The 19,369-nt window shown below is 46.6% G+C and overlaps 2 protein-coding genes across 2 annotated transcripts in view; both read right to left on the reverse strand.

The window, feature by feature from the left end:
• RPS6KC1 (ribosomal protein S6 kinase C1) overlaps positions 1-19,369 on the reverse strand; it is a 142,389-nt gene that overhangs the window by 120,170 nt on the left and 2,850 nt on the right. The gene's annotated exons all lie outside the window — the stretch shown is intronic.
• VASH2 (vasohibin 2) overlaps positions 35-19,369 on the reverse strand; it is a 35,282-nt gene continuing 15,947 nt past the window's right edge. Inside the window, exons 4-7 of the mRNA XM_051616347.1 lie at positions 18,595-18,669; positions 8,761-9,142; positions 6,746-6,861; positions 35-1,437 (exon numbers count right to left, since the gene is read on the reverse strand). Of these exons, the coding sequence (XP_051472307.1) occupies positions 1,368-1,437; positions 6,746-6,861; positions 8,761-9,142; positions 18,595-18,669 (643 nt within the window). The 3' untranslated portion in view covers positions 35-1,367. The remainder of the gene's footprint in view (positions 1,438-6,745; positions 6,862-8,760; positions 9,143-18,594; positions 18,670-19,369) is intronic.

Below are 19,369 nucleotides of genomic sequence, written 5' to 3' on the forward strand. Positions count from 1 at the left end.
TTGAGGCTGGACTTGTACAACAATCCAGTTTCTATATAGGCACCTAATGAAATATTTTCAGGAATGCAGCACTCAAATGTTTCCAGAGAACTTCACTAAAGCAAATGGTGGACCCAAATGAAAGTCTTACCGTGTCCCTTGAGAACTCTGCTGTCCATCACAGGTCTTAGAACAAAAGGACTGAGTAGGGAGGAAGGGGACAAGCTTGATTTTCAGGTATTTCAGACATACAATTTAACTTATTGCTGAAGTTGTTCCAATACAAGCTTCCTCATTCTGGGAAGTCTAAGCTGTTGTTACTCAAAAAACTCTCTACAAGCAGCACGGCAGGTTAACTTCACCCTGTGATGTCTGATCTTAATATAAGATGTCAAGGCATCACCATCTGAGACTGCTCAGCCTTTCAAAGACAAGGTTCAAAGTTAAACAGGAACATTGAAAGAAAAGCGTATTAGTAATTCTGACATTTTTTCCATTATTCCAGGAAAATACACAAGAAACAAACTGACTAGTACATGAACACTGGTCTCTATAAAACAGCAACATGTTTTGTGCTTCAGCAGTGTAGTCCAGAAAGACTAAAAGCTTGTGATAAAGTATAAAAAAATTCTGGAAGTTTAAAAAATGATTATTCATCAATTATCATCATCTAAAAAACCTATTTTGCCTAATAAAATGTCAGCGTTTAAGAATACACTTGCGTATTACTATTACTTAACATCTTTCATCTACATGCACAAAGTACTACTACAGGTGGCAGTAAAACATCCAGTGCTGTTTTAATACTACCAGAAATGCTGGGAAACAGTACAAATTAGTTACAAAACAATAATACTGACAGTTTTGCATATCTGTTGAGTGAGGTAATTTTGATATTTTTAAAATGCCACATCTGCACTGCTTGTTTTTATTGCTGAATTAAATATTAATTCTGATTTTTTTTTTTAAACTGCACTGCACCCCAGCACATCTTAACACTAAGAATATTATTTCTTAGTTATCCCAATGCTGCTACCCAGCACAATGCTTGGCTGCTTCAAGTTCAATAATTACTTGTACAGGGAAGTTATATTAGAAGAAAGTCTCACACCACTGGAGTTACCTGCTACATGATGGAGGGGAAAAAAAAATCATATCCTGATAAATATAATTTAGGTTCCCTTCACCGATGCCTTTTCTGTTAATTGAAAGAAAATAAATACTGCCACCAGAAAAAAAAAAATCCCCCCTCTATTTTTCTAAGTAAAAACTTGATTATAAGAGTCCACAAGTTAATAAATAGTCCCATTCCTTTTTCCTTCCAACGGAGTGCAGGTAAAGTGCAGCAGGAAGCACCAGAGAAGCCCTCTGTCCAGCATATGGCTTGCTTAGATGCGGAGCTGGTAGCCTACCTCATTGAGCGTAGCCAGGTCTCCTTTCTTGTCCACCACCGCAGGCCTGCAAGCAAAGGAGGAAAGAGAGTGCTGCTCACCAGCAAATGCAACTCTGCCATGCAGGAGTGGAGAGAGCAGTTGTCAAATCAGGAACCCTTTACTTCAAAATAAGACTGACTAGGTCTAATTCTCTCATCATAAGCATAATCGTGCTGAATTTCTCGCATGATCTAGTGCAATCAATCTACTTGTGTGAATTGCCTCTGGAGCCCAGTGCCAGCAAAGAAGTCATCCCATCTTGAGGTCCGTGATCATATCAGCTATGGCAGTATCTAATCTGAGACCTTATTTCAGCCTCTTTTCACATTAAGCCTTACAATTGCTTTTCTAAAGAAAAACATTGTCTAAAATGCACGTTCTTCCTAGTGGACTCTACAACATGTCCACTTCACCGCAAAACTCGGCTACAGCCCGAGTAGTACAAGGTGAGGCTGGCAATGGCTCCAGTGCTTTCCTACAGGTCCTCAGACCTGGTTTCCAGCTCTTGCACTTACTCTTTGCTCACTGGACAGCAGATGTGACCTATGAGTTTACACACACCACCTCCTTGTTGCACTCTGCCTGCTTTTTTCTGGCAAGGCTGCTCTCGCAGCCTGCACAGCCACAGGAGAGGCAGGCAGGCTGTAGGCCAGTGAAACCCTTGCCCTTCCTGGGGCATGCTGATGGGTGCACACACCTGAAAGCTGTACTGCTACAGCCCTAAGAGGTGGGGATGTATAGTTTACATATATATACACATATTGAGAGCTGTGGACATTCCTATGGACAACAAATGCTCTTCTGCCTAGTCCCACTGAAGGCAACCTAGTTTTTTTGCCACTTACCCAAGCACCTCTATTAACAACCCCATAATCCTCCTTGCAGTGCTGCCCCAAACCCTGCCTCATGTTTGTCTCAGTTTGTAAGTACTTCACATTTGTAAGTACTTTATAGAAGTGAAGGAGTCTTCACTGGGTCTCTGTCACTTGTAGGAAGGGATCACACCCGAACAATGCATTTTAAGTTTGGATTTTTCCACTTTGCTCTTTCAGAGCAGATGGGATTTGACTAGCCAGAAAACAAGTCACAAGCTGCATCCCTCACAGCTTGCATAGGAGTTGGAGACCAGCAAGGGATGCACTATATGTTCCAAAACATCTTTCCTCCCTCCCTTTAATTAAAGCCAGAATATGGTTTTAGTTAAAGCACACCCCGATGGTTCTGACTTCTCTGATTATCTATGGGAAGTCACTGCACACCCATTTTGACTCCATGACAATTCTGTAGCTTGTAGCTACAGACTCTCCTCCATGAGGTTTGTCATCGGGGTTTTAGGAAAAGACAAGGATTTGCTGGAGCAGAGGCAGTGCAGCTCCTGGCTGGCAAATGACCTGATGTCAAACATCCCCTTTGAAGAAAGGGACCTCTGCTGTACTGGCCCATCAGATCACACTTCCTGTCCCAAGTGCAGTGGTGATGAGCATGTGAATAAGCTGTGCATAGCTGCTGGGTACACAGTATTCACGAGCTGTCTGCATCGGATCTGCCTGATTTTGCACATCCTAATATTAGATATGGTGAAGTGACACTTAGGAGCAGAGATTGCTTCAGGCTGCCACACGATGCTCCCTTCCAAACTCATATGAACACTCCCAAATGCCTTCAGCTCCAAGCACTTCTATAGAGGAGGAAGCACTGTGTTGCCTGTTCCAACACAGTGGCTTCCGATGTGCTGCATCCACTTGGTTTGGGACTTTGGAGGACAGACAAGAGGAGACAGTAAAGGAGACTTACCAGACAGGTTCACATCACCCTATATCCTCTTTATTCACCCTGTCTCTTGGCCATCCTTAGCAGGATCACACCAGCTGTGAGCTAAGAGCACACAGACTGTCTCCACACACCAGTCTCCTAGACAGGCATGCATTGCTCATTGCACTGCCACCCATGTCCTGCAACATACTCTATCTGCCCTGTAGCTGTATTTCCAGAATAAACACTATCATGGGTTTGCTAGCAGCCATCATTGGCATTTACCTAACAAGCTAGTAAGGAACTAGGATGAAAAGTTAAAGAGTTGAAGCAGTAAAATCCACTTCTGTCTTTAAGCACTGCTTCAGCCTTTGTCCTTCAGAAACAATCCAGCAAAGACACTCCAGTTAATGTATTTTTCACTGGAAGATTTCTCCCATCAGGTCCATATAATTTTATTGTTGACAAAAAGCAGGCTGTAATAACAGCTTGTCATCAGCAGGTGAAACCTCTCCAATGAATGTGTTACTCAGCCCCTGCCAGCTCACACTAGAGCAAAACACTTCTCTCCCCCTCCCCTGCAAACTCTAAAAAGCTGTAATTGCAACATGTTAAGAGATCCACAAAGAAACAAAACACAGTGTTGATAAGCACGGCCCTCCTTTAGTTAGGATTTCAGCCTAAAGTCTAGCAAGCCTGAAAGTCTTTGCTCTTCTATAACACAGCAACTCTCACTGCAACTAGGTTCTCAGAGATCCATCAATATGTGAAAGAAAACTCCCAGTTTCTCCTCTGGTGTTTCTGGTATGTGTCACTCAGCTCATCCCTGATAAGGAGATGCCAATCCCCCCTCCCCCGTTCTGGTCTCAGAGACCTCCCATTGCAGAAACCAGCAGATCTTGAATTTGACAATGAAAGGGTTTTATCCCCAGCAGGGAACTCTCTACAGGAGCATTAATCCTGTTGAGGTGAAAGGTATAGTCGGCCTTTGAGCCACCAGTGCCACTGCACAGAAGCATCATTTTAACATCAGGAACCCAGTTCCTCTCCCTGGCAACACTCTTCTTACACAGAGCAGCCTCTTGGGTCTGCTCAAGGGTCCTGGACCTGGCAAAAGCTCCTTTACCCCCCTTTTCTTTCCAAGCCTAGGCCAGGCTTGCAAGGGGGCTGTGCAGGACCTGCAGGCCTGTGACACAGCCACAAAGCACGTGCTGCAAGAGCTCCCACCCAGCAGAGATGAAGGTCTGGTGTAAAGTCCACACTCAGTCTGCCGCTCCCTGCATCATGCTATAGCTGGGTCCTGGATCTTGCATTATGGTGACCCAGGTTTTATCTTAGAACAACATATAATTTGCCCTAGATACAGAGCAACACAGCAGAACCATCAAGCAAGTAACAGGTGCTGAAGCCACTGCAAGGCCACAAGTATTTCACTTGTCTTTCTGTCCTGGAAAAGCCAAGTTGCCAAGGAGAAACCAGCCACTGCAGAGCAGCCATGTGCCCAGCAGCTCTCTCAGGAAACCAGCCCAACTAATAAGTCTCCAAGCCCAGCAAGACTCAAGTCTTCTCTCTTGACATGTGTGATCCACTCCAGCAACTGCAGAACACTATCAGTCTCAAGGTTTGAGCCAGGATAGAACCAATTTCCTTTCCAGTAATTTTACTTTTCAGTTAAGTCCCTTCTAAGTAACTGCACTTAATTAACAGTATGTTTTTTAGTCAGTTTCTGCTTCTAGGACTGATAACACTTATGTTTAATAGTTATTACTGGAGAATGGTATGCAGAGCTAAAGCTACTGCTTGGTTCTGCAAAGTATCTTATGCTCTGGAAACAAAAGGGAGTAAAGGCGTCACACCTGCAATCCTCCTTTGGGAGAAGCAGACCAGACAGGTAACCAAAACTGAACAAAGTATTCCATCCTGTATGCATCATACTTGGTATTAATTTGACAGATCATGAGAGTCAAGCTCTCTTCAGCCATGGCCAGCCATTTGTCTGCTGTTGATCCCGATCCATGCATTTCTGAATCCATGCATTCCTGCATCCATTCTGCTGCTGACCCCAGAAGCCCAGTCTGGGGCTTTGCCAGGGCTGCCTTTCAGCCTTAGTGGTGACTCAAGCGTTACTGGAGGACGACTGTGACAGTGGCTTTGTATTACATTTATATGTATTTCATTATTTTCCTTTTCATCACTACTGTTTCATTAAAGCTGTGCAGTTTAGTTTCCAGCCCATAAGTTTCTCTCCCTTATGCTCTCTCTTTTCCCCATGATGGAAGGGAGAGGAGTTAAACAGAGATCATCTGTCATTCGTCTAATTGCCAGCCCAGCGTTAAACCATGACAATCAGAAACCCAAAGATGAAACCGTCCCTCAAAGCAAATCTAGGAGGTGAAGAAGCCTGTAGTAGCTGAGCCCATTTACAACTATAATTATTCATGCACTAACCAAGGAGCTCTCTGTGATGAAGCCCAAAGTACAAAACCATGAACTGAGTGTGAATTCACATGTAAAAATAAAAGCCTGCTGTGAAATCATCTGCTGCTAAAGCATCCTGAAGTTATTTTTAGAAGGCTAGTCTAATGTCTTTGTTATCTGCTTTAAAATAAATAAGTGCTGAGACAGTAGTCTGGGAGCCTATTTAAAAAGCAATGATCATAAATACGTGACTAATCTGGGTGACGTATAGGCTTTCACAGTTGTCAGCTTCCTGGCGTGAAGCAGTACAGCTAAAACTCAACTCTTCCACATCTAAGGTATGGGAATCTGAATTGTCAGTGGCTGTAAAAGGGCCATGATCTAGAAGCTCAGTTTATTCATTTACAGGTACTGCATGCAGTTTGGCCCAGTTCACCACACAGTTAAAGAAGAACTATTAGCTACGATGCACAGGGAAGTGGTTTGTTTTGGGTTTTTTTTAAAGCCAATTAAAATCAAAGACAATGCAAAAGATGTTTCTGCTTTGGCAAGAAGAGAAAAGGTTTACTTTTTCACTATAAGTCAGTCTTATATCTGACTATAAATGATCTGACTATAAGTCAGACAGTTCTTAGCAAAAAACACTCCATTAGAACAGCTCCATACAACGCTCATGACGGACAATCCCTTTTTTGTCTCTGTGACCATGACAGCAGAGCACCCCACCACCACTAGCAGATACATCTTCCTGCTTTTAATACCCATGTCTGAACATCCTCAAACATTATCAAACTACTTTCAAACTACTACCTCCTACATAGGTTCCCTAGGTTCATTTCTCCAGAAAGTGGACTGTATGAAGACTGAAAAAAAGAAAAGGCAAAACCCACACTTCCACTTGCACAGCCGTCCAACAGCCCTGTAGAATTTAACCAAACAAAGGCCACCCAGGCCTCCAAGGACACCATATGGAGGGGCCATCAAGCAGCAGTAAACACATTAATACCAGGACACCGGTGGCTTCTGAAGCCTCTCAGGCAACCAACATACCTGCTACCCTTTTCCTATATATGCTAGTGCACACAGGTGAGTTTTGTACAGCAAAGTAATACATCATTATCCTCAACTTCTGACCCACCAGTGATTACAGCTAGAATACTCACGACTTGTCTCTTCTGCCTGTGCGTCTCTGAGGGCTGGCTTGCCTTCGGCGAGGGGACAACGACTTACCCCGGGATCTCTCTTTCATTGGAGAATGGGCACTTGAGGGTTTCAGAATCTGAGAGATGGGGGAGGGAAAGAAAAGGCGTTCAATAAAAGCAATGATTCACTGAAAATGGAAAATAAAAATAAAGGGCCTCATACGGTAGGGGGAATGACATACAAAGAGCCTTCAGTCCCTTGGGATTTATTCAAACCCTGCCCAGGTTAAGAGGAAGCCAAAGCAGTTATCCTGGGACAGCTGTTCAGGGGCACCCTGAAAAATTAGTTGGTATCACCAATTCAGTTCCCAGCTAAATTAAAAAAAAACAAGGTCTCATCCACAGCTTTCTTCAGAGCTGGCAACAACAAGGGATAAGAAAAACAGCTTTGAGCCTCAGCTGAAGGAAACTCATGTGGCCAAACTGGCCTCTCCCGCTTTTGTCTCTGCGAACAGAGGCTGTCACCTCCCAGGCTGGCAGTTGAGCCCTGTGTGACAGTGGAACGTTTCAGTAGGTCTCCTGTCCATTCACACACTAGCTCACATCCCCTAGACCCTCCAACCTCAGAAGTCCTTCAGTTTGACATTCACACCCTAGGCTATTTTTAGGACCAGACCCCTCACAAAGTCAGACCCCTCACAAAGGGAGCCCTCTGAATCAAGTGGCTCAAATTCAGCACTAAGTCAAGGGAAGAGCCAGATGCAGGGCCTTCAACCTTCAATGGTTCAGGCCTGCAGTCCTGGCCTGGGGGCATTGACAAAGACTGGACCTAATGTCACAAAAACAGCACACAAACAGAGCTGGTCCCTCTGTGAAGTATGAAACTCCGTAAGTCATCCACCCATAAAGACTTCAACTAGAGCCTGCTTCAGCTGTTTGCTCTCTAGATGGTATTAAAAGTGCCTGAGTAGAAAAGATTGGGCAGGAAGGTTCTTCACTACACCTCTAATCATGCACATTTGCTTAAGGTGACAGTATGGCACAAGGTGACCCTCAAAATTCCTTGGCAAGGCAGGAAAGGTGGCAGCAGGACACTGGGGCTATGATGCCACTGGTGACACTCACCTCAAAGTCAGGGAATGGAGGCAGGTGCCTCAGCCAAAAAGGCACATGGCTGCTACGTAAGAGCCACTCCTCAAGAGAGCAGGGGACAGGAACCCAAAATAACTTGGACGGGATGCTGCATGCCTCTCCACAAGAGCCAGCCCCATACTTAGCAACACACCTGCTCTGCCCCTGCTGCCAGCAGCAGGCTGGAAAGGCACCAAATGCCCTTCCACCGTGACCACAAGCAACACTTCACCCACACCAGCCCTGGAGGCATGGTCAGGGACACCCCCTCATTCTCAAAGGCAGCCAAACTGTCCAGCCCCCTGGCAGCCTGCCTGTCTCCCTGTCATTTCCCTCTGGGCTCTTCAGTCCAACCAGCCACCGGGTAAGCACCATCCTGTCAAGAGACTTGTATTCCTCACCTTCCCATGTAACCTACTTCGTAATTTAGCCAAGGTTGGTGGGCATCAGGTGGTGCAGCACAAGCCCACCAGCATGCCCTGCAAGGAAAAGCAACCACTGACACAGTTGTCCTATGGTACCCCTTGCATCTCAGGTGCCAGAGCAGATATTCCTACCCGCAATCAGGACACCCACCCCATGAGCCCCAGGCACTCTGGTTCTCCCCAGCCACCTCTTCTGGAGTCTGAAAAAAACTAGGAAAGAGCTCCTTGATGGCCAAGGAGGAGTGTTCAAGTGTTCTGCAGGCTGAAGGTGAGATCTTTGAACTAAAAAACTGCTATAAGGGCTTGAAAACACACCAAACACTGTGGGATGAGACAGATGCAAGCACCCCCCCCAGCGCACTTGATACCCCCTTAACCTCAGGCAAGGATCAGTCTGTTGACATGGAGCAAGACCAGCCTCTGTAGGATGGCATGAGGCACAACCACCTCTGAGCCCACCGCCCAGGCACGCAGACCTACCTTCATCCTCATATCCCTGGCAAACTTCTCCAGCTCCTTCCTGACTTCTGTGCGCATCATTTTGGATACATTGAGGACCAGCTGTTTCCACACGATGGGCTGGAAGCTGTGCGGCTCGTGTGGGACGTATAATCCGATTTTTACTTTTTTGACTGAATGCAAGTACTTTTTATAGGAGTCTTCAAATTCAAAGATGAGGTCGCTCAGAGTTCGGTACGTTAGAGGTTTGTCCATCAGATCTGATCGTCTGCTCATGCCCAGCGAGCCGTACCGGCCGTTGCAGTAAATCCCGAGCACCACATGATGAAAATAGTTCCCTGAGAAGTGGGTTTTAAAGCTGATGGGGAATCGTTCCACAGAGGGCTGCCCGTTTGTTAAGTATCTGGTGGGCGCTGCGTCAAGGCAACAGCGGCGCTGGGGAGCACTCACAATTACACCTGTAAGACACCTTTAGCAGTATTTTTTTAACTGCCAGGACAAGTGCTTTCTTGCCAACACAAATTTATTCCTGCCAAAGCCCATTTCACTGCTTGGAGAACAAACGCAACGGTTCAGGCAGGGGAGGGCCTGAATCGTGACCATGCTTGGGGGGGAAGGAAAAAACCACAACAGTGTTTGGGTCAGCACACCACAAGAGAGCCCACCCTTCTCAGATCTGTGAGAACTCCCCCATTTGATAACCAATATCAAACTCCCATGCTCCTAGAAGGGAACAGTGTTTCCCTCCATGTCATGCTGGAGCTTGATATGACTCAGGATATTGATCCTGATTTTCCCACATCTTCAAACAGTACAAAAAAAACCAAATCTTAATTTATTCCTCTCCAGGGTGACGGTCTGCCTTTCCATCTGTAAACTGGCCCTCGGCATGGCCCCTCATCCAAGAACAGTTTTGCTTGTTACCCTTGTAAGGTAAAGCTTCCAAGCAGATAATTAATTAGATAAGTGTACAGATCAGGCCAGGAACAAACATTTTCAAAAAGCAGAACACGTCCCCTGAATCACTGGATGGCCATTTCAAATGCACCGCATGCAGAGGCTGGGACCAAGCTCCGTACCAGCATAGCAGGTGATCTCAAAGGGGAACTATGTGCAGGTCCCCAGCCATCTCCTTGGGAGGCTGCTGGCCTGTGCCAGGGGCAGGGAAGAGATTCCCTCACGCAAGCAGGTTTGCGTCAGTGACTACGTTGTACACAGCTCCGTTCTGCTAATCCCTGGACAGCTGAAACCCACCTTGGCTCCATGTACTGACACTTGGCACCCTTCCCCTCAGCAGCTGAGACCCCCGCCCACGCCTGGGGAATGAAGGAGGGATGACCAGAAAAGGCTGCAGCAAGATGCTCCAGCCTGGGGTTACTCCCGCCAGAGGCACCTGGTGTAAGCCTGGAGCCAACCCCAGAAGCAGATGCAGTCAGGGTGATGCCACTACGAAATACACCGGCCCGACAGACAGTACTGCCAGCATCATGTCAGGGCAGCCTGAAGAATGGAAGAGTGAGGTCAGTTCCCACTGGAGCTGAAGGAACTGGCTCAGACCAGGGTCCTGCTCTGGTGATCTCCAGCATCCCCTCCTCCAGCAACCCGTGGCCCAAAAGGAGGTCTTTAACAGCAGTGAAACAAGAGCCCCTGCACAGCTGAGATACCCTGGGTTGTTACTGTGGCTGGCTTTCCTCCCCAGCCTGTATAGCACAGCTGCCTGACAGCTGCTGGGAAACTGAGAATGCAAAAAGCCTTTGTACCAATACCATAAAACACAATTCAGTTCAGTTTGGTTCTGCCAAGCCTGACACCTCACCAGCAGTCCAACTCCCTGGGATGCTGAGCTTCTGTCTGCACCCCACATTCCCCTTCTCTCTACAGAGATGCAGAAAGAGCATCCAGCAGCTCTCATCTGTCTCTAAAGCAGTACCTCAAGGGGATACTTCACCCACCTGATGCTTGTTGAACTTTTGCCCTCCAGGTGAACACAGAAACCAACTAGTAGGAGATTTGTGGACTGCCTAGAATCTAGGTCAAGAGCAAGGAGTTAAACCTCTGTATGTATAAAAATGCAAGGCAAACACATTGGCAATAATCTTTCAGAACAGCCACAGGGAAGCTTTTCTGTTCCATGTCAAACATATTCCACTGTGTTCAGTGCTAGATGTAATCAGCCTTAGCAGCCTGGAGAACACACATTAGAGGGTACAGAAATTGACAACACCATGGGCCCAGCTCCTGGTGCACTTCAGTATTTCTCTAACAGCAAGTCTGGACAAACATGCAAAGCAGAGCTCAGTCCTCCCTACTGAAGGCACAACCCCTCACCCAGCCAAGACTGCGTGCGCCCATCTCTGCCCATCTGCTGCCCCACCTACACCAAATATGAGCACCCTGCAGCAACTTATCAAAGCTCAGCCTGACATCAACTACCCTGACACAGAACAGAAATAGCTCTACTGCCTTCAGTGGTCTCGCTGGATTGCTGTTGTGTCAGTAAAGATTATAAATACACAGCAAGGTCAGAATGGGACTCAGAACCATTATATCAACTGGAAAACTCAGCCCACAGTCACCTCATTTAAAAGGTCATCTTGCTCCAGGCCTTAAAAGGAGCATCCTGTGTACATCAAAGTTATGTTACAATAATGTCCCCTACAGACAGATTCTTGCAGAAGGCCATTGTATTTATCATTCTGTGTAACTGAAAAAGCAGTATCTTTTATTAACACCTATGAAGCTTTCAAACATTGCCACTATTTTTCCCCCTCATTATGAAAGGGTTTTCTCTCTGCTCACCAAGTGCCTTTCTATTAAGTCCACACAAAGCTTTGGTGGCCACCTGCCACACATACACACTTCTGCCATGAGGTCCTGAAGAAGTTGCAATTTAATCTCATTAAATACTAGGTAGGAGTAAAAGAATCTTTTGAGGTTGGAAATTACCCACCATCAAATAACATAGCAACAACCGCTGTGGAAATTAACCTTTAGGTAGAGGTTGCTTCTGCTGAGTGACTAGTTAATGAGAGCCCCCACCCGAGATGAAATACACAGCAAATGGGCTGGAAAGGCACATCAGATCTTCCCCTCCACCCATGCATCATTATTATTTCTTTTCCTTTTTGCTCTGCCCAAAGAGAGCTGTATTGTGGCAAACAAAAGGCAATGACACAGCAATGCTGCAGCTGTAATCACACTTTTGAGCTGGAACTGTAACTGCAGGATGGAGAGTCAGGGAGTAAATTATGTGCCACAATACAGAAGCAGAGCAGAGAAAGAGAGGGCAAAAGCAGCTGTAACAGAAGCTTGGTGGCCTCCTGATCTCAGGTCTTTGTGTAAATCAAAGCAGCAGAAAAACAGCAGTGAGGGATGCTGATCTACTTGGAGATCACACAAAAGGGACACTAATCTTCTGGCTGGCCACCTCTTGCCCCAGTACCCCTCCTGTTCTCCCACACCCAGGAAATGCATAGGGACAATAGCTGGAGCTCCACCAGGGTCTCACAGGAATAGGTTGGTACAGCATGCCCCCATCCCTTGGAGAAACCCTTCCCACTCTCTCTCAGCTCTTCTGCAGCCTCATCTAGTCCTTCAACTTAAGTTTCTTCCACCCCAGAGACATTAACACCTGCCAGTCAGGGCTGCGTGTATTAGGTAACTGATGAATTCTGCTTTTGTACCCCAGGAGGCTGATTTTGAAAGATACAGGTTTGGGTCAAAGTAGTGGGAGAAGACCTGGGCCTGAAGCATACAACACACTTTGGCCATGATAGGCCCTTGGAGTAAACCAGCATGGCTCTATTAACAGGCAGGCTTTCTTGAGTAACCAGTACTGCCTAGCAGCCAGAAAGGGCCAGATTTCCCACACCAGCACACAGCTCCTACAGATCTGCAAGTCAACACAAGCACCCATAGCTTCCCATAGTCCCATCACTTTTGCTACTCAGGCTCATACACAACCTAGCATGGATACTTGGGAGACATTCAGATCCCAGGCTTCAATACAAGCAAGAGTTACAACACAAAACCTGCACTCTGGTTTCCATCTGGACCCTTCTGGGCAGTGGGGCAAAAACATCCTTAGCCAGCTTGAAAGAAAAGGTGAGAATTAGTTAAGGTGTCAGCTGAGTCAAACCTTTATTTTTAAGACGCATGGGCAAAAAGTGTCTGGGTGAGTTTTCTTTAAATTGGCATGCTCACACAATGACTCAACCAATGTTCTTCTGTGGCTTGTTTGGTTGTTGTTTTTTTTTTCCCACCTCCTGGTGGACTCCAATATCAAAAAAGCCTCATGAGTTCCAGCATCTTCCCCCCAGGACACACCCTTCCCTACACAGGTGCCCTCATTGCAGAGCACAGAGCAGTTCCCAGCCAGATGAGAGACTTAAAAGCCTTCACCTTGTTTATCTGCCAGCAAGAACCTACAGGAAAAAAATGTTCCCTCTTACTTTCTCAATTATTATTAATAACTAATTGGAGCAGGACCTTTCCACATGTCAGTTCTTTGGCTGCGGTCTTTGAATATTTCTGGAAATAGGTCTTAGCAGCTGATACCACCTGCCAAACAGTAGCTGGCTCCCTGTGGCTAGGTGAGCTTGGGTTACTTGCCACCAGTAGTTTTCCACCACCACTAAGAACTGCAGCCAGCTGAACAGAAGGCAAGGGGACACACTGCAAGGACTTCAGCCCACCTGCATCTAAACTGATTTCAACAGGAGTTTAGCTGTGGGGAAAAAAAACCTGGTGCCTTTGCCAAGCTGACAGGCAGCAACTGTGCAAGGGGTGTGGTAGTGACAGGTGAGGAGACAAGTGCTATCCCCGCATTGTGCCCCCTCTTCCAGCACCAGTAAGGGCCCAGAGCCACAGAGACCTCCAGGAACAGGAGATGTGGAGAGACTCTCCTCCTCAGAGCCCCAAAAGAGAAAAGTCCAAACATAAGTCAGTACAGCAGTGCCCTGCAGTTTGAAACAAACCAAGAAATTCTGGATGTTGTCCAGACTGGCAGATGCTTCTCCTCCAGCTGCAAGAAGACCCAGCATCATGAACGACACGTTCTGTCGTCTCCACTACAAGTCCCACTCTGCCTTGTAAAGCAGAGACAAAATAGTGAAAGACAGACGAACCTGATATTGAGCAAACAAGTGCCCACTGCATCGTTTGTGCTAATCAATTTGTTATATGTTAGTTTTAATTTCTCCGTTATTTAACTCAGACAGGACAACATCACAGTGCTTCTTGTCTTGGAGCCCAGCAAGGGCTTTTTTTGCTGGAGTCTGGTCAAGGTGAGCACAGAAAGCCGCAGGGTTTCTCGTCCCCTCCTCTCCTGCCACTCACAAGGGCTGGGGAAGCACAAGCAAGCACCCCAAGCCATCACAACAAGCTGTGCCACAGGGCATGAGCAAGCTGGAGGAGACAAGAGCAGGCTGAGAGGAATGAGGAGGCAGTTTTATTTACACTAGCAATGCTGAAGGCACTAGCACAGAGGGAGGAGGTGAAGCAGGAGGAAAATAAACCTCACACTTCAAAATGGCCAGAGAAGGCTTCATCAAAACAAAAAAGCTGTTTTTCTGAGCAACTGCTCATGCTGTTAGAGGGCCTCCAACTGCCAGCAGTAAACACTCACAGAAGTTTCCAACCACAGCCTAGAGTCAGATGGCATTTCCCACAGGCTCTAGGAGAGCCAACATCCTAGAACTGGGATTGCTTACTGTGAGGCAGAGTACTAGGGAGCCCGCATCTGGATGTCATCTGCATAGAGGGCTCAGGTTTCCCTCAGCAACTCCAGGGCCCACAAAGGAACAGCTCCAGCAGCTGGCTCAGCCTCCCAAAGCAGGACTGCCAGGCATTGCTTGTTTTGCTCTCCAGTGCCCAGCTGCAGTCTGAGGTGACTACTGTAAGATTAGACTGTAACAACTGAAGCGATTAAAAGCTCTCTCCCAGCTCTTCCAGGCTACCAGAGGGGGTGTAGATACTCAGCAGGACCCTCCTTGCCCACATTTCAGTTACAAGCAGGTCAAGCTGTGGACAAGCATACATGAGGCAAGAAGAGGCACTGCAGGAACAACAGTATCCTGCAATGACTGTGGCAAAAAACTCTCCACTACTGAAAACACTCACTCTCAGCCCAGGGATGTCACTGCTAAGCAGGAAGAGCAGTAATAAACATAATCCACTGATTAAATGCACAGCAGGCACAGGGCAGAAGCTATTAAACTATTTCTCCCTCCTGAGGCACTTCTGCTCTCCTCTTTCTCACGTAATGATATTGGACAGGCGGGAGGTCTAATACACTGCATGGGTCCGACCGTCACCTCGCATGACCTGGGAGAGGCACAGGCAAGAGGAGTTATATTCACCCAACACAGACACTCAGAGAGACTCCTGAGGATGGATGCACTGTGCCACTTCCTCTCTCCCTCTCTGAAATTTTGCTCTCTACATTTTAATAAAGTGAATAGAGCACAGATAAAATTCCCTTGGAATTTTTGGTTTACTGCTCCCTTTCTTAAGCACAAGTCATTCTGATCCTTGCTCAGAAAGAATAGGCTGAATGCATCATTACTCAGCTGATGTACAACTGAACTGAGAAATGCCCTGGGGGAAACAGCAAGAGGAATGCCTCTGGTCAGGCACTGATGAGTAGACCATGTAAGCAGGGAGATAAGAAGCCCGTTCAGACAGCTATGCAGGGAAGAAAAGCCATGCAGACTGCTGCAAAATAATATTGGGAGATTTGTACAAGCCTTCAGTCATCTCACAGCAGCTGCTCCCTTGGTACATGCAGACAAGGTATCCCAGCATTTTAACTCAATGCCCTGTAAAAATGCTTTAAGATCTAGTATGAAGGCAATTATGCAAAACTTAATTCTGCACCAAGAGGGATTAGAGAAGCATTTTATAGGCAGTCATACAGTAAAAGGCAATGGCACGAGCCAGCAAGCAGCTCAATTAAAATGACATCTTGCTAAGCTGCTCTGCGCGAGCCAGCCTTTGAATGAAGGCTCACGCCAGGGCCCGCTGCAGTGGGCTGTGCTCTTCTTGGTATCCAAGCAACACAGCAAAGCCTGCCAGCACACAAATTACAAGCAGTACCTTATTTCCAGAGACAAAGAAGGGAACCAGAGGTTAACACACACACACACAGGGATGCTCAGCTCAGGCATACGTGAAGACATTAGTTGACACTCCAGAGAGTGTAAGCGCACCTCTTATCTGGTAACCACCTGACCTCGAGAAGCAAGTGGCAGCTGCTGGCCTCACCATGGTCCCACCCCGAGGGCAACACAGATGATCAAAATCTCATGGCTGAGAAAAATACGCACACTTCCCCACATGCTGTTACAAAGATCATAGAAGCATAGAATGGTTTAAGTTAATCTAGTTCCAACCCCCCCCACATGGGCAGGGACACCTCCCACTAGACCAGGCTGCTCCAAGCCCCATCCAGCCTGGCCTTGAACACTTTCCGGGAGGGGGAATCCACAGCTCCTCTGGGCGACATGTGCCAGTGTCTCATCAACCTCACACTACAGAATTTTTGCCTATGTCAAACCTAAATCGCCCCTCTTCAAGTTTTAATCCATTACCCCTTGTCCTATTACTACAAGCCCTTGTAACAAGTCTCTCCCCAGCTTTCCTGTAGCCCCTTTAGGTACTGGAAGACTGCTGTAAGGTCTCCCCAGAGCCTTCTCTTCTCCAGGCTGAACAACCCCAACTCAGCCTGTCCTTGTAGCTGAGGTGCTCCAGCCCTTTGATCATCTTTGTGGCCCTCCTCCAGACTCACTCCAAGAATTCTATGTCCTTCTTCTGTTGGGGGCTCCAGAACTGGACACAGTACTCCAGGTGGGGTCTCACGAGTGCAGAACAGAGGAAAAAAGTCACCTCACTCAACCTGCTGGCCATGCTTCTTTTGATGCAGCCAAGGATACAGTTGGCTTTCTGGGCTGCAAGTGCACATTGCCTTCCAAAAGCCCACACAGCACACAGGCAGCACAGCACCAAGAATTTCTGCATGGACATGGGATGTATTGGCCACTTCCAAAGCACACATATTCAGACAGCCCATCCACTCACCACTGCTAGACTCTTTGTGTACCCACACTTCAAGCAAAATCCTTAAGTTTTGTATTGCATAGATCTTTTAAACTTTAATGCATCTTTTACTGGACCACACCACCCCAGCAGATAGCTCCAGTTCTCACAAAGGAGACTTCCAAGACAGCAAGTAAAAGCCATAGGAAGACTGGCTTGTCCCACATCCTCCCCTGCCTAAGCCTTTTCAGAAGGTAATCTCAATTTAAAAAAAAATAAAAAAATTAAAGTAACCTCTACAGAGAGAAAGATTAATCCTAATCTTAAAAGTCTGAAGAAATTTCAGATTACACCCAACAGCATAAACCATAGCTTTCAACTATTCTGCTTCCACACCCTGGGGAAAAAAAAAAAAGTCAGGTTTGAGGCAAGCAGAATAAACCCTCTTTCCAAAATAAAACAGTCCGAGTCAAAACTTTATATCCGCAAGAATACTTTTAGGTTATCACCCTCTGCATGCCACTAGTATGTTCACCCTCTGCTGGTGTAATACATGAAATAATTTATTCAGTGCTTGAAACAGAACTAGAAGCCACATTGACACTGCAGAACAGCATCGGCTCCACCTGGGGATTATCTCCCAGATCATTCCCAAATAAGTTTGGGACACAAACCTGATACAAGGGCAAGTACAACAGATCCACTGACATCAGTGGATCATTCTGTTTGCAGGAGGGCATTGGCTTGATTCTCTTACTGACATCAATTGCCTTGGACCCTCATCCCTCTAGCTTCATGCACACCCTGCCAGCATTTGCAGGAGATGGAAACCCCCAGTCACCAGAGCCACCTGTCAGACTCGGACCTGAAGCCCATCCCTGGCACACAGGCAGGCCCCAGTGCACACCACAGACCTCCTAGCACCATGGGGACCACATCCAGCATCAAGTCTTGCACACCACATGCTTGCTCAGCCCACGTCCCCTTACCACTCCACAGCAGCCACCCCAACTCATGAGCCAACACCGGGCACTACCTGCCAGGCTCTGCCAGCTCCTTTTCCCACGAGAGGGGGCAGCAGCAGCAAGCAAAATGCTGCCAAGACATGCCAGCGGCTGGTTTGCTTCGGGGCTTATTCTGGGTTGAGGTTTTGTTTTAAATCAAACTTGATCAGTTGTGGCAAGACATACCCAGAATACAATTATTCCTGTAGCCCTGCCTTGCCCTCCTCTGGTGTTTTAGGATGATGCAGGTTGATTTATCAGTGACAGCACAAGAGGGTCAAGAAGCAAGTCAGTTTCTAAATTAAAATATTCTTGGGGTTTTTTTCAGAGACTTGGTAGGAAGCAAGCATTATGCTTAAATGTTTAACTATAATGCAAAATGTTTCTGCACAAAGGACAGCTGTGGGCTGAGACACAAAAACTAACATGACTTTGCTGTGTAAATATTAGACAAACATAGGCTAGGTGTTACCATGCTCCAACAGGAACCAGCAGGGAAATACTAATGAAGAAAACAGGAATTCTGTAGACAGATATTTATCTGGGCACTTTGGGTCATATCCTTACATTATGCAGATTACCAGGGCAGGAGACAAAGTTGACATGGCTGGAATGTGGCACTTTTGAGACGGGCACACAGCATCCAAGCTCCTACCGACAAACCTATGTGATTTGGCAACTCGTTGATCAATACCACAGCAATTCCCTGAGCTGCTGGCACTTACCTTTGGCTGTGACTATCTCAAACACCACCCAGGAAAGGCAATACATTAAACAGCACTGCAGTAGAAAAAGCCACAGGCATATGAAAGGATACATCCCCAGGATAACTGCTTCAAGGCATTTGATAGGTAAGGACTCCCTGGTCATTTCTTTTGCTGTCTCCATTAACCTAGGAGAGAAACAAAAAGGTTTTCAATCCTTTCAGTTGGAGCAGTTGACAGGAATCAAAGGGTCCTCTTGTACACTAAGAGCCAGGTGCATCCAGTTCTTATCTCAACAAGCACTAGTGACCTTGATTCTCCTCTTCAACAACTTGCCAGAACCCTGTTGACTCCTGAAGGATGACTGAAAACAATTTAAAAAAAAAAAAAAAGGGCGGGGGGGGGTGTTTGGTATCCCAGTGCCTTCCAGCCTTTGAAGATGGGAATCCAGTCCTCTCTGCCTCTTGCAGCAACTTGAGGAGACTCACTTCAGACTGTAACACAAAGCCCTGCTGTGCTGCAAAAGCTGGCAATCACGTGAGCTCCCACAGCAGGACAAAATTCAGCTTATTTTCAAACTAATCCTGGCTCTTCTCTGGAAAAATAGAGGAGAGAAGATGGTTATGTGATGGTCCCCTGAAAGCTACAAATACCTCTGTGAGCCTGTAGCTGTAGGTGCAAAGAAGAATTTAATGCCTTTTTACTGAAATTCGCTCTACAGAAAGTTCTACCTCAAACCACTGCAAGCTGAGCTATCCTTCTTGCTGCTGCCCCCCACCTCCTGTGGATTGGGAAAGTGGTAAAAAAAAAATAGGATTTCCTGCAGGAGTGCAGGAAACTGTGTATGCCAGGGATTTTGGAAGTTTAGTTCACAGAGTTTAGTTACAA

Source organism: Apus apus, chromosome 3 (genome assembly GCF_020740795.1).
Source record: "Apus apus isolate bApuApu2 chromosome 3, bApuApu2.pri.cur, whole genome shotgun sequence".
Classification (NCBI taxonomy): domain Eukaryota; kingdom Metazoa; phylum Chordata; class Aves; order Apodiformes; family Apodidae; genus Apus; species Apus apus.